The 16,869-nt window shown below is 45.7% G+C and overlaps 1 protein-coding gene across 1 annotated transcript in view; it reads right to left on the bottom strand.

Annotated features, from left to right (window-relative positions):
• rfx4 (regulatory factor X, 4) overlaps positions 1–16,869 on the bottom strand; it is a 114,873-nt gene that overhangs the window by 55,884 nt on the left and 42,120 nt on the right. Inside the window, exons 5-8 of the mRNA XM_078221077.1 lie at positions 12,906–12,967; positions 5,419–5,632; positions 3,360–3,437; positions 3,101–3,264 (exon numbers count right to left, since the gene is read on the bottom strand). Coding sequence (XP_078077203.1) covers positions 3,101–3,264; positions 3,360–3,437; positions 5,419–5,632; positions 12,906–12,967 — 518 coding nt within the window. The remainder of the gene's footprint in view (positions 1–3,100; positions 3,265–3,359; positions 3,438–5,418; positions 5,633–12,905; positions 12,968–16,869) is intronic.

The following is a 16,869-nucleotide window of genomic DNA, read 5'->3' as shown; positions in this document are numbered from 1 at the left end:
TACACTCCAGACCTCACACGTTGCTACAGATTTAAAATAATCTCTTCTCTTGGGGTGGCACAGTGGTTAGCACTGCTGCTTCACATCGACCCAGGTTCGATTCCCGGCTTGGGTCACTGTCTGTGTGGAGTTTGCACTTTCTCCGCGTGTCTGCATGAGTTTCCTCCAGGTGCCCCCATTTCCTCCCACGGTCCGAAAGACGTGCTGGCTAGGTGCATTTCTAAATTCTTCCTCAGTGTACCCAAACAGGCGCCAGACTGTGGCGGCTAGGGGATTTTCCCAGTAACTTCATTGCAGTGTTAATGTGAGTGTACTTGTGACACTAATAAATAAACCTTAAACTTTTAATATGTGACACTGTAGACCTTACACATTGCTACAGATTGAATATAATCTTCTCTTTGCAAAAAGAGAAAGCAAGTCAGTCACTGATTTGAGCAATCACATACATACCTAGCCTTCTGTAAGTGGGAGTCTAATGTAAAAGTAATCATTACCATTATCTCGCAATATTGATGTTAACCAATTGGTTAGGTTAGGTGGATTGGCCATGCTAAATTGCCACTTAGTGTCAGGGTGACTAACAGGGTAAATGCATGGGGTCATGGGGATAGAGCCTGGGTGGGATTGTGGTCGGTACAGACTCGATGGGCCGAACGGCCTCCTTCTGCACTGTAGGAATTCTATGATTCTATGATTGTAACCCATCTCTTCTCTTTATAGATGCTGCAGTGCATTTCCAACCCTTTCTGTCCTCTTTACTCCACAACACTCAGGATTGTGCAGTTGCAAGGGGCAGCTTTTCATTTGTGACTTCTCATGTGGTGAGTTCCTAATCTCAGGCATGTTGCAAGTTCATTGATTTAGTGGTGGGGATCTGTTTTCACACAGGAAAGGGGGAATCAGATACTGGTCGCAAGAAGAGCATCCTAAATTGTTGGGAAGCTGTTAACTTAATGAGCGTCAGCTCTGACTCAATGGCTGGGATACACCAGCTGATACTCCCAGTGCAGCACCGAGAGAGCACTGCACAATGGGAGGGTCAGTACTGAGAGAGGTCTACATTGTCGAGGAGTCAGTACTAAGGGAGTGCTGCACTGTCAGAGGGTCAGTACTGTGGGAATACTGCACTGTCAGAGGGTCAGTACTGAGGGAGTGCTGCACCGTCAGAGGGTCAGTACTGAGGGAGTGCCGCACTGTCAGAGGGTCAGTACTGAGGGAGTGCCACACTGTCAGAGGGTCAGTACTGAGGGAGTGCCGCACTGTCAGAGGGTCAGTACTGAGGGAGTGCTGCACTGTCAGAGGATCACTACTGAAGGAGTGCTGCACTGTCAGAGGGTCAGTGTTGAGGGAATGTTGCACTGTCAGAGGGTCAATACTGTGGGAGTGCCACACTGTCAAAAGGTCAGTACTGAGGGAGCGCTGCACTGTCAGAGGGTCAGTACTGAGGGATTGCTGCACTGTCAGAGGGTCAGTACTGAGGGAGTGCCGCACTGTCAGAGGGTCAGTACTTGAGGGAATGCTGCGCTGTCAGAGGGTCAGTGCTGAGGGAGCGCTGCGCTGTCAGAGGGTCAGTGCTGAGGGAGTGCCGCGCTGTCAGAGGGTCAGTACTGAGGGAGTGCTGCACTGTCAGAGGGTCAGTACTGAAGTAGTGCTGCACTGTCAGAGGGTCAGTACCGAGGGAGTGCTGCGCTGTCAGAGGACAAGCACTGAGGGCGTGCCGCACTGTCAGAGGGTCAGCACTGAGGGAGCGCTGCACTGTCAGAGGATCAGCACTGAGGGCGTGCCGCACTGTCAGAGGGTCAGCACTGAGGGAGCGCTGCACTGTCAGAGGGCAAGCACTGAGGGAGTGTTACACTGTTGAAGGGTAATATTGAGGGTGCACTGCAGTGTCGGAGGAGCAGCATTGAGGGAGTGCAGCATTGCTCGAGATGCCGTCTTTCCAATGAGACATTAAATTGAAGTCCCATCTGATCTCTCAGGTAGATGTGAAAGTTTCTATGATATTATTTTGAAGAGCAGGGGTCGGAATTCAAAGATTAATTTCATATTAAGCAGCTTAAGTTGCATCTGTAGCCAAGTGTGACATGTGGAATGCATTAGAAACAATTACATAAAGGCATTTATACAGTACTTCATTGCTGCCAGATTGACTTGATGTGAAAAACTACCAGAAACTAACCTCCAGGTATATCATTCACTGGTTTAGGTTCAATAGTTACAGGAATTGCTGCTCCTTCTAACTCTTAATGGGGCCATTGTGACCTGTTGGGAGGAATGGACCCTCCAGGCAGTAATCTCACAGTATTTGGAGAATGGATTACAATATAAAAACACTAAAGTGTCTACACACACCTGTGCAATCATGGTTTAGGAAAGCAACAAAGATAGAAACATCTCAGGATAAACCGAGTCCCGTTGGATTTTACCCAAGATTGTTCCCAACTCTGGGAATAAATTATGAAATGAAAGTAAATATTTGCGGGAGTGTAAAACTAGTGGGTCAATCAGCCACCAGAGGCTGGCCCTGATTTTACTCTCCATTGACTTCGATGGGAGCTAATAAGGTGTTTTTTAAAATTCATTCGTGGGACATGGGCGTCGCTGGCTGGCCAGCATTTATTGCCCATCCCTAGTGCCCTTGGAGGACAGTTGAGAGTCACCCACATTGCTGTGACTCTGGAGTCACATGTCGGCCAGATCAGATAAGCATGGCAGATTTCCTTCCCTAAAGGACATGAGTGAATCAGATGAGTTTTTCCGACAATCGACAATGGTTTCATGGTCATAGTAGATTCTTAATTCCAGATTTTTTTAAATATTGAATTCAAATTCCACCATTTACCATGGCGTGATTCGAACCCGGGTCCCCAGAACATTAGCCAAGTTTTTGGATTAATAGTCTAGCGATAATATCACTCGGCCATCGCTTCCCCCAGGTATAACAGTGGGGTGCAAGGCAGGAAAGTTGCCTGATTGGTGGAGTGTGTAATAGACGACTGTGCCACTGTCCCTTGCACACCCTGGCTGGAGTTGGACTTCCCCTTGCTTGGAGTCTGGAATTGGGGATGCTGTAGATATGGATGATGGTTTGACCAACCTGTCTGGTAATGCCTGTAGAACAGTGGGCATCAAAACCCCGGAGATTGCCTTGTACAATATGGAGTCACAAACACCCACAATGTTCACGACAGTGGTGGAGCCCAGGACTGGGAGCATGTGCGGAGGCATTCCTTGCCAGAAATGTAGAAGAAAACTCTGAACCTGGTTCACACAGGGAAGGAGAAGAAAGGAGTTAATAAATGTGGTGTTGGCCCTGAATTAGCGGACGAGAGTTAGGCTCAGAGGAGTATGCTTACCTCATCGAAATTTGCCCTGATCACTGTGTCTAGGATTCTCTGACAGTGAGTTCGATACATCATGATGAAGGTGGAAACCTAGAAATCAAAAAGGGTGAAAAAGTCTGATAATATTCACAAACACCAAACTTTGTCCAATGTTACATCATAGTTTGATGATTTTTTTGCAACAGTAAGGCAAACCTTGACATCAAGGGATTATGTAAACCATGGATTATTAGGTAAGATTCTCACCATAGAGTCTAAAGGATATGGATTTTCAATTCCCATTTCAAGCGTTTCACAATTTATAATATTGTCATGACATAAAAACCCTGTTTTTTTAAAGATTACTTTAAAAGAAAACTAATATCCGTGTGGTTTTCATTGTTCACACAAAGCCACCCTTTCCCAGATTCTCAACATTAAGCCTTGTTTCTTTTCCAAGACATGTTCTTATCCCACAACAATACCCCTTACCGCTGACTATAATTCATCCCATCTATTCATTCTGCACTTCAAAACAGAACTAACTAAAGCAATGCTACAATTATTAGTGCAATGCTAAAATTACTCATAAAAAGCCAGTTTCTAGGTGTCCAGACCACTAACAACCGGTCCTCCACACCGACGCTATAGTTAAGAAAGCCCACGAATGCCTCTGCTTTCTCAGGAGGCTAAGGAAATTTGGCTTGTCCGCTACAACTCTCACCAATTTTTACAGATGTACTGCAGAAAGCATCCTTTCCTGATGTATCACAGCTTGGTATGGCTCCTGCTCTGACCAAGACCACAAGAAACTACAAAGGGTTGTGACTGTAGCCCAGTCCATCACGAAAACCAGCCTCCCATCCATTGACTCTGTCTACACATCCCGGTTGCCTCAGAAAAGCAGCCAGCATAATTAAGGACCCCACGCACCCCGGACATTCTCTCTTCACCTTCTTCCATCAGGAAAAAGATACAAAAGTCTGAGGACATGTACCAACCGACTCAAGAACAGCTTTTTCCTGCTGCTATCAGATTTTTGAATGGACCTATTATATATTAAGCTAATCTTTCTCTTCACGCTATCTGTAATTGCGATACTATATTCTGCACCCTTTCTTTTCCTTCCCCACTATGTACTCTATGAACAGTATGTTTTTGGCTGTATAGTGCGCAAGAAACAATACTTTTCACTGTATAGGTGACAATAAACCAAATCAAATCAATGACTAATGCAATGCTACAATTATTAATGCAATGCTACAATGACTAATGCAATGGAACAATGACTAATGCAATGCTATCATTACTCATGCAACACTCCAATGATTACTGCAAGACAATAATGACTACATTCACGAATGCAATGCTATAATAACTAGTGAACAGCTGTAATTACAGGCTGCACTCCTCAACCTTCCCAAAACTAGGGGCCCATAAATAGAAGATTAGTAACTGTAGCGACAATTGTTGTATACTATGTTGTATTTGCTGAGTCCGTTTCCTATTGAAACTGATTTGCCTGATTGGTTAAACCTGAGCGTAAACTCAGAGCAAGCTGTCAAAGAGTTGGACGCATGGAGTGGACATTTTAAAGCAATGTGAATGATACCTGTCACACACAGAAACTAGTGCCATCGCCACATAGCTTTGAGATATAAAATATACAAGCCATGTGCTAGAATGTGGAACTGCCTGTGTCATAGAGTAATTGGAGTGAACAGTTTGTGTGTTTAAATGGAAACAAGGCAAACACATGGCGGAGAAAGAAACAGGAAAATGAATTGACGAGTGGGAGGAGGATGGTGTGCAGCAGAAACACCAGCATGATCCAGTTGGGCCGAATGGCCTGTATCCCTGGCGTATATTGGATTTAATTCTACATTTAACTTTTCCATCTGCCCAGTCTCTGATGGATAGCAAGGGGGCAGCTCCTGAATTCTCATTAAAAGCTACACTGTTCTGTTTGCAAAAAGGCTGCGCAGTTTTTGTCCCTCGCATTTTATCTGTGAGACAAGGATGAGCCACATTTAATTTGTGCATCGGCGTGAAGCAGCGCAGAGAATGGACCAGTCACTCATTGCGTGTTTACCTTCTCCTCCGAGAGGCTCGCTGGCAGATTTAGGTCTTTGACATTTGGAAACTCTGGCAGCAAGGTGCCCAGCTTGGAGCGTGGTGAATACGCCACCGTCTGCTTTGCCACTTCTTTCTTCCCCGTCTCGTTTACCCAGGCAGCACCCTTCTTGGAATACATCACATCGTAATACGGGGAGCTCTCCTTCACAGCTATCCCATAATAATGGTACCTGTTAACGGCACACACACACACACACACCAGGGTTACCGTTACAGAATCAGATAACAGGTTCTCTAAATTCTCTAAAAACCAGCTCATTGGATGGCTCTGACAAGGAGCCAGCACAGGGCATGATGGGCTGAATGGCCCCCTTCTGATTCTGTTTATATAGTCAGAGCCAAGAACGCCAATGGGACTCCAACTGCGCAGGAAGAGGAAAGGAGAAATTATCTTTCATTATTTTGCAACTTTCTATTTGAGATCCCTGCGATGTGGGAATGAACCCTTTCCAGGCATTGATGCAATGTCCAGTCCCCAGGTTAAATGGCCCAGTAAAATCACTGCTGATATTAAAGTTAAAGTTTATTTATTAGTCACAAGTAGGCTTACATTAACATTGCAATGAAGTTACTGTGAAAAACACCCAGTTCTAACCCTGCTTCTCTTCATGAGTGCAATTCCTGGTCTATGCTCCTCACAGTAAGAGGCCGGGATCAGGGGCTAACTCTCCAGAGATACTTTTGGATAATTCCTTACACAATCTCCCAGTGGATATTGCATTGATCTGGAACTCGCTGCCCCAGTCAAGGAGATGGAACTGGACAGTAGCCTGTAATAGTGAGTCTGAAATGAATGGAGATGCCATGTGTTACAGCATAACTGCTTTCCAACTCAAAACTAATAATCTAACTTTTGAATTGAGGTAAAACAGAAGTATGGTTGGATTGTGTGGGATTGTCATGGAGATTCAGCCATAAACAGCCAACACTGCCCAGAGTGAAACACCAGCCAGGTTCTAATCTGCTCCCATCAATACAAACCTCCCTATGGGCAGAGAGGAGCATAGGAACAGAAGGAGGCCCATTCAGCCCCTTGAGTCTGCTTCACCATTCAATGAGATCATGGCTGATCATCTAACATTTTTGTTAGTGTAGCTTGACACTCAAACAATGTTTTTTACCCTTTGGGGAATAGTGGGGAGAAGGTGGTAAAAGGATTCCTGAGCTGATTATCAGCTCATTGAACCTCGTTATGAATGTTCCTTCCGTAGCCAACAAGTCCCAACGTTGGACTTGAACCTGGGGCTTCTGGTCCAGAGACAGGGGGTTCTACCTCTGCTCCAAAAGGTTTCCTATCCATCTAACTACATATGCTTCATATTCCTTAATACCTTTGCATAACAAAATGTGATCAATTTTAAGTTTAAAATGAATAAGGTAGCTAATTATCTATTACTATTTGCAGAAGAAAGTTCCAAAATTCTATCGCCCGTTGTGTGTGGAAGTGTTTCCTAAATTCACTCCTGAACAAAACTGGCTCTACTTTTTCCATTATGCTACTTAGTCTAGGCTCCCCAAGCAATGGAAATAATTTATATTTATCTATCCTACCTGTTCCCCATAATATCTTGAAATATTTGTTCAAATCACCCTTTCATCTTCTCAATTCCAGGGAATACGCCCCTAGTGTGACCTCCCCTTGAAAATTAACACTTGAATTCCAGGTTTCATTTTGGTGAATTGTTCCACCTGCCCCCCACCCCCCCATCCGCACCCCCAACCCCCTCCATGGTCAAAATACCTTTCCTAAGATGTGCTACTCAGAACTGCTCCCAGTAATTCCAGGTGTGATCTAACCAGGGCTTTGTGATAGCTGCAGCATGATTTTATGATCTAGGTATGAAATGATAAATCGAATGATCTTGGTGTGTAACCAATCTGGCAGCAATATCTCCATGGAAATCAGTCTATGACCAGTGTCGGTTTGTCTTTCATTAATGTTGGACAGGTGGCGGGAGTGTAAATTTGACATGAATCTTGAGAGTGATTTGTGCATTTATGCTGCAAGTTTACCGTTGGTGGCAAGTGACAGGCCAGTATTCGACTAGCCGGGAAGTCCCATTCCCAGAATCTCATTCTCTTTTGTTCAACAACGGAACTACTTGAATCAAAATGTGTCTAACCCCAGAGGAAACATTTCACTCCCTTCATGCTTGAGCAGCCAGTCCCTCGCTGGGGAGAGGGAAAGCTCCGTCCTTTAGATACAGGAGCACGTCACCACCTTCTCTAAGGCAGTTAGGGATGGGAAAGAATTTTTAAAAAGGAGTAATGGCTCCATGAATGAGAAAATGATGACCGTTGATGTGTTTTTGCATCTATATCTGGACACTAAAACTGAGCTCACATCATGGGGTCAGGTAAAGGGACAATACCATATATCTGGTCTGTTCACACCTCTTGGCTGAAAACCTGTCTCTGGTCTCTTGAGGGTCCTTGCTATAAACAGGTCCTTGAAAATTTAGATTCCACTCTTCTATTAGGAGAAAGCTAACACAAGCGTGGGCACATCTCTCCTCCAATAGTTAGAGTGTTGACATGTTATGGGAGTGAGGGAGGGGCCATTGTTACATTCTAAACATTTAACTTGAAGGTGGACAGGCTCAACAGACTTTGTAAACCAGGTTCGATACGACGCAGGATTTATATTCCGAGGCGGTGAGACACCACTCCCTCAAGAGTCAACTTGTTTCACTCCAGGCGAAGTTCAGCTAATCACTTGCTACCAGTGGTAAACTTGCAGCATTAATGCACAAGGCACTCTGGATTCATGTCAACTTTACACTACTGCCACCTGTCCAACATTAATGAAAGACAAACCAACACTGGTCATAGACTGGTTTCCATGGAGATATTGCTGCCAGATTGGTTACACCCCAAGACCATTCGATTTATCATATCATACCTAGATTGGTTGCCATGCCTACTGGGATTTCGATGGACATCGCTTTGATGCTAAGCCAAGCTCGAGACTTGCTCAAAGCACCATTAGGACATTGTGACCATGAAGCTTCTGGTATTGCATTCCCAAATCCTGCCCATCATTCTGACTCACTTGGACCAACTCAAGCCGAGGCAAGGTAAATTCCATTTGTCCATAATTGTTATAGACAGTAGCTTAAAAAGGAATCTAATACCTGAACAAATTCTAAGTCTCTAGCCTTCAGGGCTTTTGTTTAGGTTGAATTTATCCTAAAAGAATAGTGTCTAAAACACTAGAACACTCAAACACTAGGGCGGCACGGTGGCACAGTGGTTAGCGCTGCTGCCTCACAGTGCCAGGGACCCGGGTTCGATTCCTGGCTTGAGTCACTGTGTGTGGAATTTGCACGTTCTCCCCGTGTCTGCGTGGGTTTCATCCGGGTGCTCCGGTTTCCTCCCACAGTCCAAAGATGTGCTGGTTAGGGTACATTGGCCATGCTAAATTCTCCTTCAGTGTACCCGAACAGGCGCCGGAGTGTGGCGACTAGGAGATTTTCACAGTAACTTCATTGCAGTGTTAATGTAAGTCTACTTGTGACTAATAAATACATTTGTAAATGAGTCCGATGTAAACCTGCACTGTGTGTATTTCTGGAAGAGGCAATTTGAATATAATCTGGATTTCTCAAAACATCATCAACCACAGATACATTAATCAACAAAACCATTGTACATTTAAATATTCCCACGTTTATCTTTCCTCCTTTTGACTTTTGAAATTGTCACATCCACTGACTCCCTATCTCAGAGATTTCTATTGATCAGAAATTTCATTGGAACTGTTGTTTCGACACTGTGGTTACTAAGACAGTGTTGTCGGTAGTACTCTGTGATAGTGGCTCACCTCCTGACATACAAAACCACTCCAGCATCCAATCAGGAACATGAATATATTGACCACTTACCCTGGACACCAACATCCAAGAAGTTCAACACTAGCCAGGACGGAACAGCTTTGGCCAGTGCCCCTATCCCTGAACTCAACACCCACTTTACTTCCATATTCCAAAGATCAGGGGTCTGGTTACACCATGCCAAGATTATCAGGTTGTTTAGAGAGAAGGGATCACTGATGCACCATGACTCCAGTGTGTACAATTTACAACATGCACTGCAGTAACTCACCAAGGGTACACCGTCAGATTTTCAATCAGTAAGGGAATCGAGGGTTATGGGGATAAGGCAGGAAAATGTATTTGAGGATTCTCTCAGATCTGCCTTGATCTCATTGAATAGTGGAGCAGACTTGATGGGCCGAATGGTCTACCTCTGCTCCTACGTCTTATGGTCTTATGGTATTTGAGGATGTGCAAAAAATATGGCTTTAGCAGTGATGCCATGTCCTGAGAAGGTCTATAAATACCAGTTCACCTGCCCTCAGCTGCAGTTTTCAGACACCTGTTTATAGGACTCTCCCCTGGAGAACTGCAGAGAATTGTTCCTCAGAAATAAAAGCACACGGTATTGGAGGGGATCTTATGCCATATTTTGATTGTGGATTGGGAGCCAGGAGACAGAGAGTAGGGATACAACCCCTACAGTGCAGAAGGAGGCCATTTGGCCCACTGAGTCTGCACCAACTCTCCGGCAGAGCACCTTACCCAGGCCTTATCCCTGTAACCCCACATATTTACCCGGCTAATTCCCCCTAACCTACACTTCTTGGGACACTAAGGGGCAATTTAGCATGGCCAATCAACTTAAGCTGCACATCTTTGCACTATGGGAGGAAACTGGAGCACCCGGAGGAAACCACGCAGACACGGGAAGAATGTATAAACTCCACACATACAGTGACCCAAGGCTGGAATCGAACCTGGATCCCTGATGCTGTGAGGCAGCTGTGCTAACCACTGTGCCACCGTGCCGTCCTATGAATGTGCGAATGAGCTCCTGTTGCAAAATGGAACAAGTGATGTTCCCCAGCAACCATTCTGGGGTTTTGTCTTTCCACTGTGTTTATTGCCAGCTTAGATGAAGGATTTGAGAGTTGTACATCCAGCTTTGCAGATGACACTAAGTTAGGAGGTAGAGTAAGTTGTGATGAGGTGGTTACAAAAAGACAGGAGAGATTTAGGGAGTGGCTGACCAAGTTTAATAAGTTTATTTATTAGTCATAAGTAGAGCTTACATTAACACTGCAATGAAGTTACTGTGAAATTCCCCCAGTTGCCACACTCTGGCATCTGTTCAGGTCAATGCACCTAACCAGCACATCCTTCAGAATGTGGGAGGAAACCGGAGCACCTGGAGGAAACCCGCGCAGATATGGGGAGACTGTGCAAACTCCACACAGACAGTGACCCAAGCCAGGAATCGAACCCGGGTCCCTGGCGCTGTGAGGCAGCAGTGCTAACCACTGTGCCACCATACTGCATGCAGGAAAATGTGGGAGAATATGAGGTCATCCACGTTCCATCTGAACATGACAAGGTGGAATATTCCAATGGTGAAAGATTCAGAACTGTGGAGCAGCAAAGGGATTTCAGGCCCTGTGACTGTGTTCACAGTCAGGAGAGGGTGATGTTGACATAGCGGTAATGTAATCCAGAGGCCCTGGCCAATGCTCTGGCAACATGGGATCAAATCCCACCATGACAGCTGGTGGAATTTAAATTTAATCCATAAAGTCTGGAATTGAAAAGTTAGTTTTAGTGATGGTGACCATGACAACTATCATCGATCGCTGTAAAAATCCATCTGGTTCACTAATGTCCTGGGGCGGCATGGTAGCACAGTGGTTAGCACTGCTGCTTTACAGCTCCAGGGACCTGGGTTCGATTCCCCGCTTGGGTCACTGCCTGTGTGGAGTTTGCACATTCTCCTCGTGTCTGCGTGGGTTTCCTCCGGGTGCTCCGGTTTCCTCCCACAGTCCAAAGATGTGCGGGTTAGGTTGATTGGCCATGCTAAAATTGCCCTTAGTGTCCTGAGATGTGTAGGCTAGAGGGATTAGTGGGCAAATATGTAGGGATATGGGGGTAGGGCCTGGGTGGGATTGTGGTCGGTGCAGACTTGATGGGCCGAATGGCCTCTTTCTGTGCTGTAGGGTTTCTATGATTTCCTTTAGGGAAGGAAATCTGCTGTCCTTACCCGGTCTGGCCTACATGTGACTCCAGACCTACAGTAATGTGGTTGTCTTTTAACTGCCCTCTGAAATGGCCCAGCAAGCCACTCAGTTCAAAGGCGATTAGGGATGGGTAACAAATGCTGGCCTTGCCGGTGACGCCCACATCCCATGAAAGAATGAAAGAGTACATAAATCACTAAGCCACTGGGTTAAAATTGGACACTCAGAACTGAAATATCACAGCTCACATTATTGAAGATGTCCACAAATAAAGATCAAGCAGTTAATATTGGAGGGCCAAAGTCATAATTGGAGATGTTAAATCACTCTGCTGGTCAACACCTAATCTATTGACAGCTCTTGTGGTTTTTTAGCTTGAAGCAAATACATTTTAATGAGCATTTTCATCCTCTTAACCCAGAAGGCTCAGTGTGATGTTCTGACTTTACGTTTCCTCAGGCCTCCATCACCCCCCCCCCCCCCCCCCCCCCGCCCCGCCCCCACTGCCCATCTCTGTCACAACTTTGGCAGAAATGCTATTTCTGTACGGGGCTAGGTTAATAGGAGTTCCATGGGCAGAGTGGGAGTAAACAAGGAAATCTAACCCTTTGGTCTCATCAAAAAATTGTGCCAATCTGCATTGTAGTTTGCACTGCTGCCTCACAGCGCCAGGGGCCTGCGTTCAATTCCAGTCTCAGGTGACTGTGTGGAGTCTGCACATTCTCCCCGTGTCTGCGTGGGTTTCTTCCGGGTGCTCCGGTTTCCTCCCACGCTCCAAAGATGTGTGGGTTAGGTGGATTGGCCATGCTAAATTGCCCCTTGGTGTCAGGGGGATTAGCAGGGTAAATATGTGGGGTTACAGGAATAGGACCTGGGTGGAATTGTTGTTGGTGCTGGCTCAATGGGATAAATGGCCTTCTTCCGCACTGTAAGGATTCTATGATTCTAAAATCTGCCTCTTGCCTACGGTCTGCTAAGTAGAAGTGCTGCCCAAACCCTTGTTGTGTGCATAATGGCCATTGTATTTGGGTTCAGTTTACACGCAGTCACTGCACTTGTGTCTGCAAAATACTTCCTGTTTTACGTTGTTTTAATATTTGTACCATTTATCCCTTAATTCAAAACCCTTCATTCCAATTACATTTTAATCCATTTCTTTTGCATTATATTATTTATTCTGTTTAATCCAAGATACCTCGTAATTTGGCATTTATTACAAGGAGAGGGGCTGAATTTGCCGGGTCTTCTTAGATTATTGCAGTTACTAAATTTCTTCTACAAAAAGTAAATAATTGTTATTCAGTGAGGTACATAAAAATTTCTTTAAAAACCACTTCAGACTGAGAGCGGCCCAGGTAAAATTCCCATCAAACGTAAATGTGAAGTTGATTGCTTACTTTGACTGGCCTCTTGTTCCTAGTCTCCTCGTTGTTAATTGGGGAAACTGCTGACGAATTATCTAAGTAAAGAAAGGAAAGTCTGTCAGAGAGGATTTAATTTGGTGTTGCTCGTAAGGCTTACCTGAGATCTATCTGTCCATGTGAGCAGTGGCTCGCTGGCCAGCTCTTTTCACTGTGAGACAAAGGCCAGACTTCTCCAGTCTCGCTCGCCCAGCCAACACTGTCAGCGAGAACGGAGAATTTGGCGCTCAGTCAAGCCTCCATTCACAGCAGCGGGACTGGAGAATCCCAGCCGCGGGCGAGGTCGGGGGATCCCAGCCGTGGGTGAGGTTGGAGAATCCCAGCCGCGGGCGAGGTCGGGGAATCCCAGCCGTGGGCGAGGTCGGGGAATCCCAGCCGTGGGTGAGGTTGGAGAATCCCAGCCGCGGGCGAGGTTGGAGAATCCCAGCTGTGGGGTGAGGTTGGAGAATCCCAGCCACGGGCAAGATCGGAGAATCCCAGCCAAAGGGTTCAGAATTCAAATCCCACACCGAGACCTGGATCATAATTTTCCTCAAATCTCAGTATCAGTCTCCTAGGAGATTTACTCATTTGGCATGTTTCTTATCTACATGCTGCATCTTGGCTGCACGGTGCCAAAGTGTTTAGCACAGGGTTCAATTCTGGCTCGTGTAACTGTCTGTGTGGAGCTTGCACATTCTCCCCGTATCTACGTGGGTTTCCTCCAGGAGTCAGGTTTCCTCCCACAGTCCAAAGATGTGCAGGTTAGGTGATAAATGATAAATTGCCCCTAAGTGTCCTAGGACCTCATTACAGGAGGGATGTGGAAATGATTGAAAGGGTGCAGAGAAGATTTACAAGGATGTTGCCTGGATTGGTTGGCATGCCTTATGAGGATAGGTTGAGGGAGCTCAATCTTTTCTCCTTGGAGAGACGAAGGATGAGAGGTGACCTGATAGAGATGTACAAGATGTTGAGAGGTATAGATCGGGTGGATTCTCGGAGGCTTTTTCCCAGGGCTGAAATGGCTGCTACGAGAGGGCACAGGTTTAAGATGCTGGGGAGTAGGCACAGAGGAGATGTCAGGGGTAAGTTTTTCACTCAGACGGTGGTGGGTGAGTGGAATCAGCTGCTGTCAGTGGCAAACTCGATAGGGTCTTTTAAGAGACTTCTGGATGAGTACATGGAACTTAATAGGTTTGAGGGTTATAGATAAGCCTATATATAAGCCTAGGTAGGTAGGGACATGACCGGTGCAACTTGTGGGCCGAAGGGCCTGTTTGTGCTGTATTTTTTCTATGTTCTATGTGTTCGTGTGGGGGATTAATGGGGCAAATACGTGGGGTTACGGGAATAGGGTGTAGCTGGGATGCTCTGTGGGAGTCAGTGCAGACTTGATGAACTGAATGGCCTCCTTCAACACTGTAGGGATTCTGTGATCTCAGCAACATCATCTGAAAGTACCGCCTTAGTTTTCACTTGCACACTAACCCCCCCACCCTCCAACTCACTGGAAAGTGAAGCAGAAACCAGGCTCTTCTTCACTGCCCCTGGCTCAGAATCCTGGAACTCCCTCCCTAACAGCACTGTGGGTGTACCTACACCACAGGCACTGCAGCGGTTCAACAACGTGGCTCACCACCACCTTCTCAAGGGCAATTAGGGATGGGCAATCAATGCTGGCCTTGCCAGGACACACACACACTCCATGAACCGATAAAATAAATGTCCCCTGTGCTGTGGATATCTCCAAGTGAGTCTATCGCAGTGACAATAATCCACACTGGATACGTCAACTTGTCCAATCTCTCTGTGGAACCTCTCCGACCTGCAAACTGCTTCCAGCATCTTCTAGTAAAAGTTTAAAGTTTATTTATTAGTGTCACAAGTAGGCATACATTAACACTGCAATGAAGTTACTGTGAAAATCCCCTAGTCGCTGAACTCCGGCAACTGTTTGGGTACACTGAGGGAGAATTTAGCACGGCCAATGCACCTAACCGGCACGTCTTTTGAACTGTGGGAGGAAACCAGAGGAAACCCACGCAGACACGGGGAGAATGTGCAGACTCCACACAGATAGTGACTCAAGGCTGGGAATCGAACCTGGGTCCTTGGCACTGTGAAGCAGCAGTGCTGATCACTGTGCCACCGTGATTTTGATCGCAATTTTCCAGCTTCTGTAGATATTTTCCATTTTTAAAAAATTGCTTCAATCACCTATAGTTTTCTGTCACTCTCCACACATATTAGGCTGTGAGAAAGTTTTTCATTCTCATAGTGTAAGATCAGGTCTGAAATGCAGAAACCTCTCAGTAAGTACACGCTGAGAGATTAAAAGGGATATTGCTTATTTGCATATCTTCCACAAGTAAACTTATTCCAGGAATAATTTCACTTATGTAAATTTATGTAAATCGTGGCTATCCCGGTGGAACAAAGGCTGGAAATTATATTGCGTGAGAGAGAGCGAGAGAGGGAGGGAGGGAGGGGGAGAGTTTGCAGGGGAATGTAGTAAAATCCATGCAGTCAAACAGATTCTCTGGGAAATGGTCAGGGTGGAAATGTTCCCTAGTGAAAAGCCAGGCTCAAATCTGGCAAAGCATCTAGTTTTAATTTCATTGCTGAAGGTTTTTAGAAACAGGACATGGGAGTTTGCAAGTTGCCGTGTGATAAATGAGCAGACACATAGACAGCCCTCGCTTTTTGTACAGATTCAATGGAGCTTGGCTAAAGGACACCCCCGCTGTTCCAGCTACTGATCTAACATTCCAGAACATCAGTGCATCTACTGCCTCTTTAATTACACATTAATCCCTCCCCCCTATGCTTTAAGATCCACATGTACAGTCTTAGTGAACTCCCCAAAGCTGTGGGAAAACACAACCTACGCCGGCCAACCTTGCAGACAAAGAACTTTCTCTCGCACCCAGCACCTCTGGTTTGTCGGTTCCTCGGGAGAGGCTTAAACCGTAGATCCTCCTCTGCGGCCGGTGCCACCCCATCCAGCCTGAGCTCGCCCAGTTCTCTCCCAGGCATTTGCAAACCTGAGGTCAGCCGAGTTCTGATGTTTTAGTGAGTGAGTGAGAGACAGAGTGAGAGAGAGAGAGACAGAGAGTGAGAGGGAGTGACAAAGAGAATGAGACAGAGAGTGACAGAGAGAGAATGACAAAGAGAGTGAGACAGAGAGAGACAGAAAGAGACAGAGAGAGAGACGGAGAGTGACAGAGAGGTAAAATCATTTAGGGATGATACTTTTTGGGGAATCTGCTCTGGGACAATCAGCAGGTGGGTTCGGCATAAACCCTGCAATCATCCGCTTTGCTCTATGACCTGGGACTCCACCTTTGTTCAAAGGACATACATTTGTATAATTTAATGATAAATTAATAGATAAATTAATGTACTTCAAACTTTTAAACTTCAAAGAGCCTTGACTTGATCTGTTTGAGAAAACTGGCAAGAGTCAGAATAATAAAGCAGGCTAAAAATCTATTTGTTACAAAAGTTGTGGTTTCCATAACAATTGGGTTTGAACACGAATCCACTTCACAAAGAGAGAGGCAGAGATTTACAGAGACATGCACAGAATCAAAGCATGAGAGAGCGAGAGAGAGAGAATGTAACAGGCACAGAGAAATATTCAGAGTCACAGAGACAGAGAGAGGGACACCATCACAAGAATGATCATCAGGCAGAGAGGAGGCATATATAATCAGAGAATCATGATAGAGGGAGTGCGAGAGAAGGAGAAAGACAGGCAGAGTTACACGGAAAGAGAGAGACACACATACACAAACTTAAAGACACAGGGACAGAGAGAGGGGGAGCGAGAAGGAGAGACAGAGAGACAAAGACAGAGAGGGAGAGACAGAGAGGGAGAGACAGGAAGAAAGAATGAAATGGAGAGGGAGAAAGAATGAGACAGAGAGAGAGTGAGACAGAGAGAGAATGACAGAGA

The sequence above is a fragment of the Mustelus asterias genome, chromosome 9, assembly GCF_964213995.1.
Source record: "Mustelus asterias chromosome 9, sMusAst1.hap1.1, whole genome shotgun sequence".
Lineage (NCBI taxonomy): Eukaryota > Metazoa > Chordata > Chondrichthyes > Carcharhiniformes > Triakidae > Mustelus > Mustelus asterias.
This window is presented reverse-complemented; position numbering and strand designations above follow the sequence as displayed.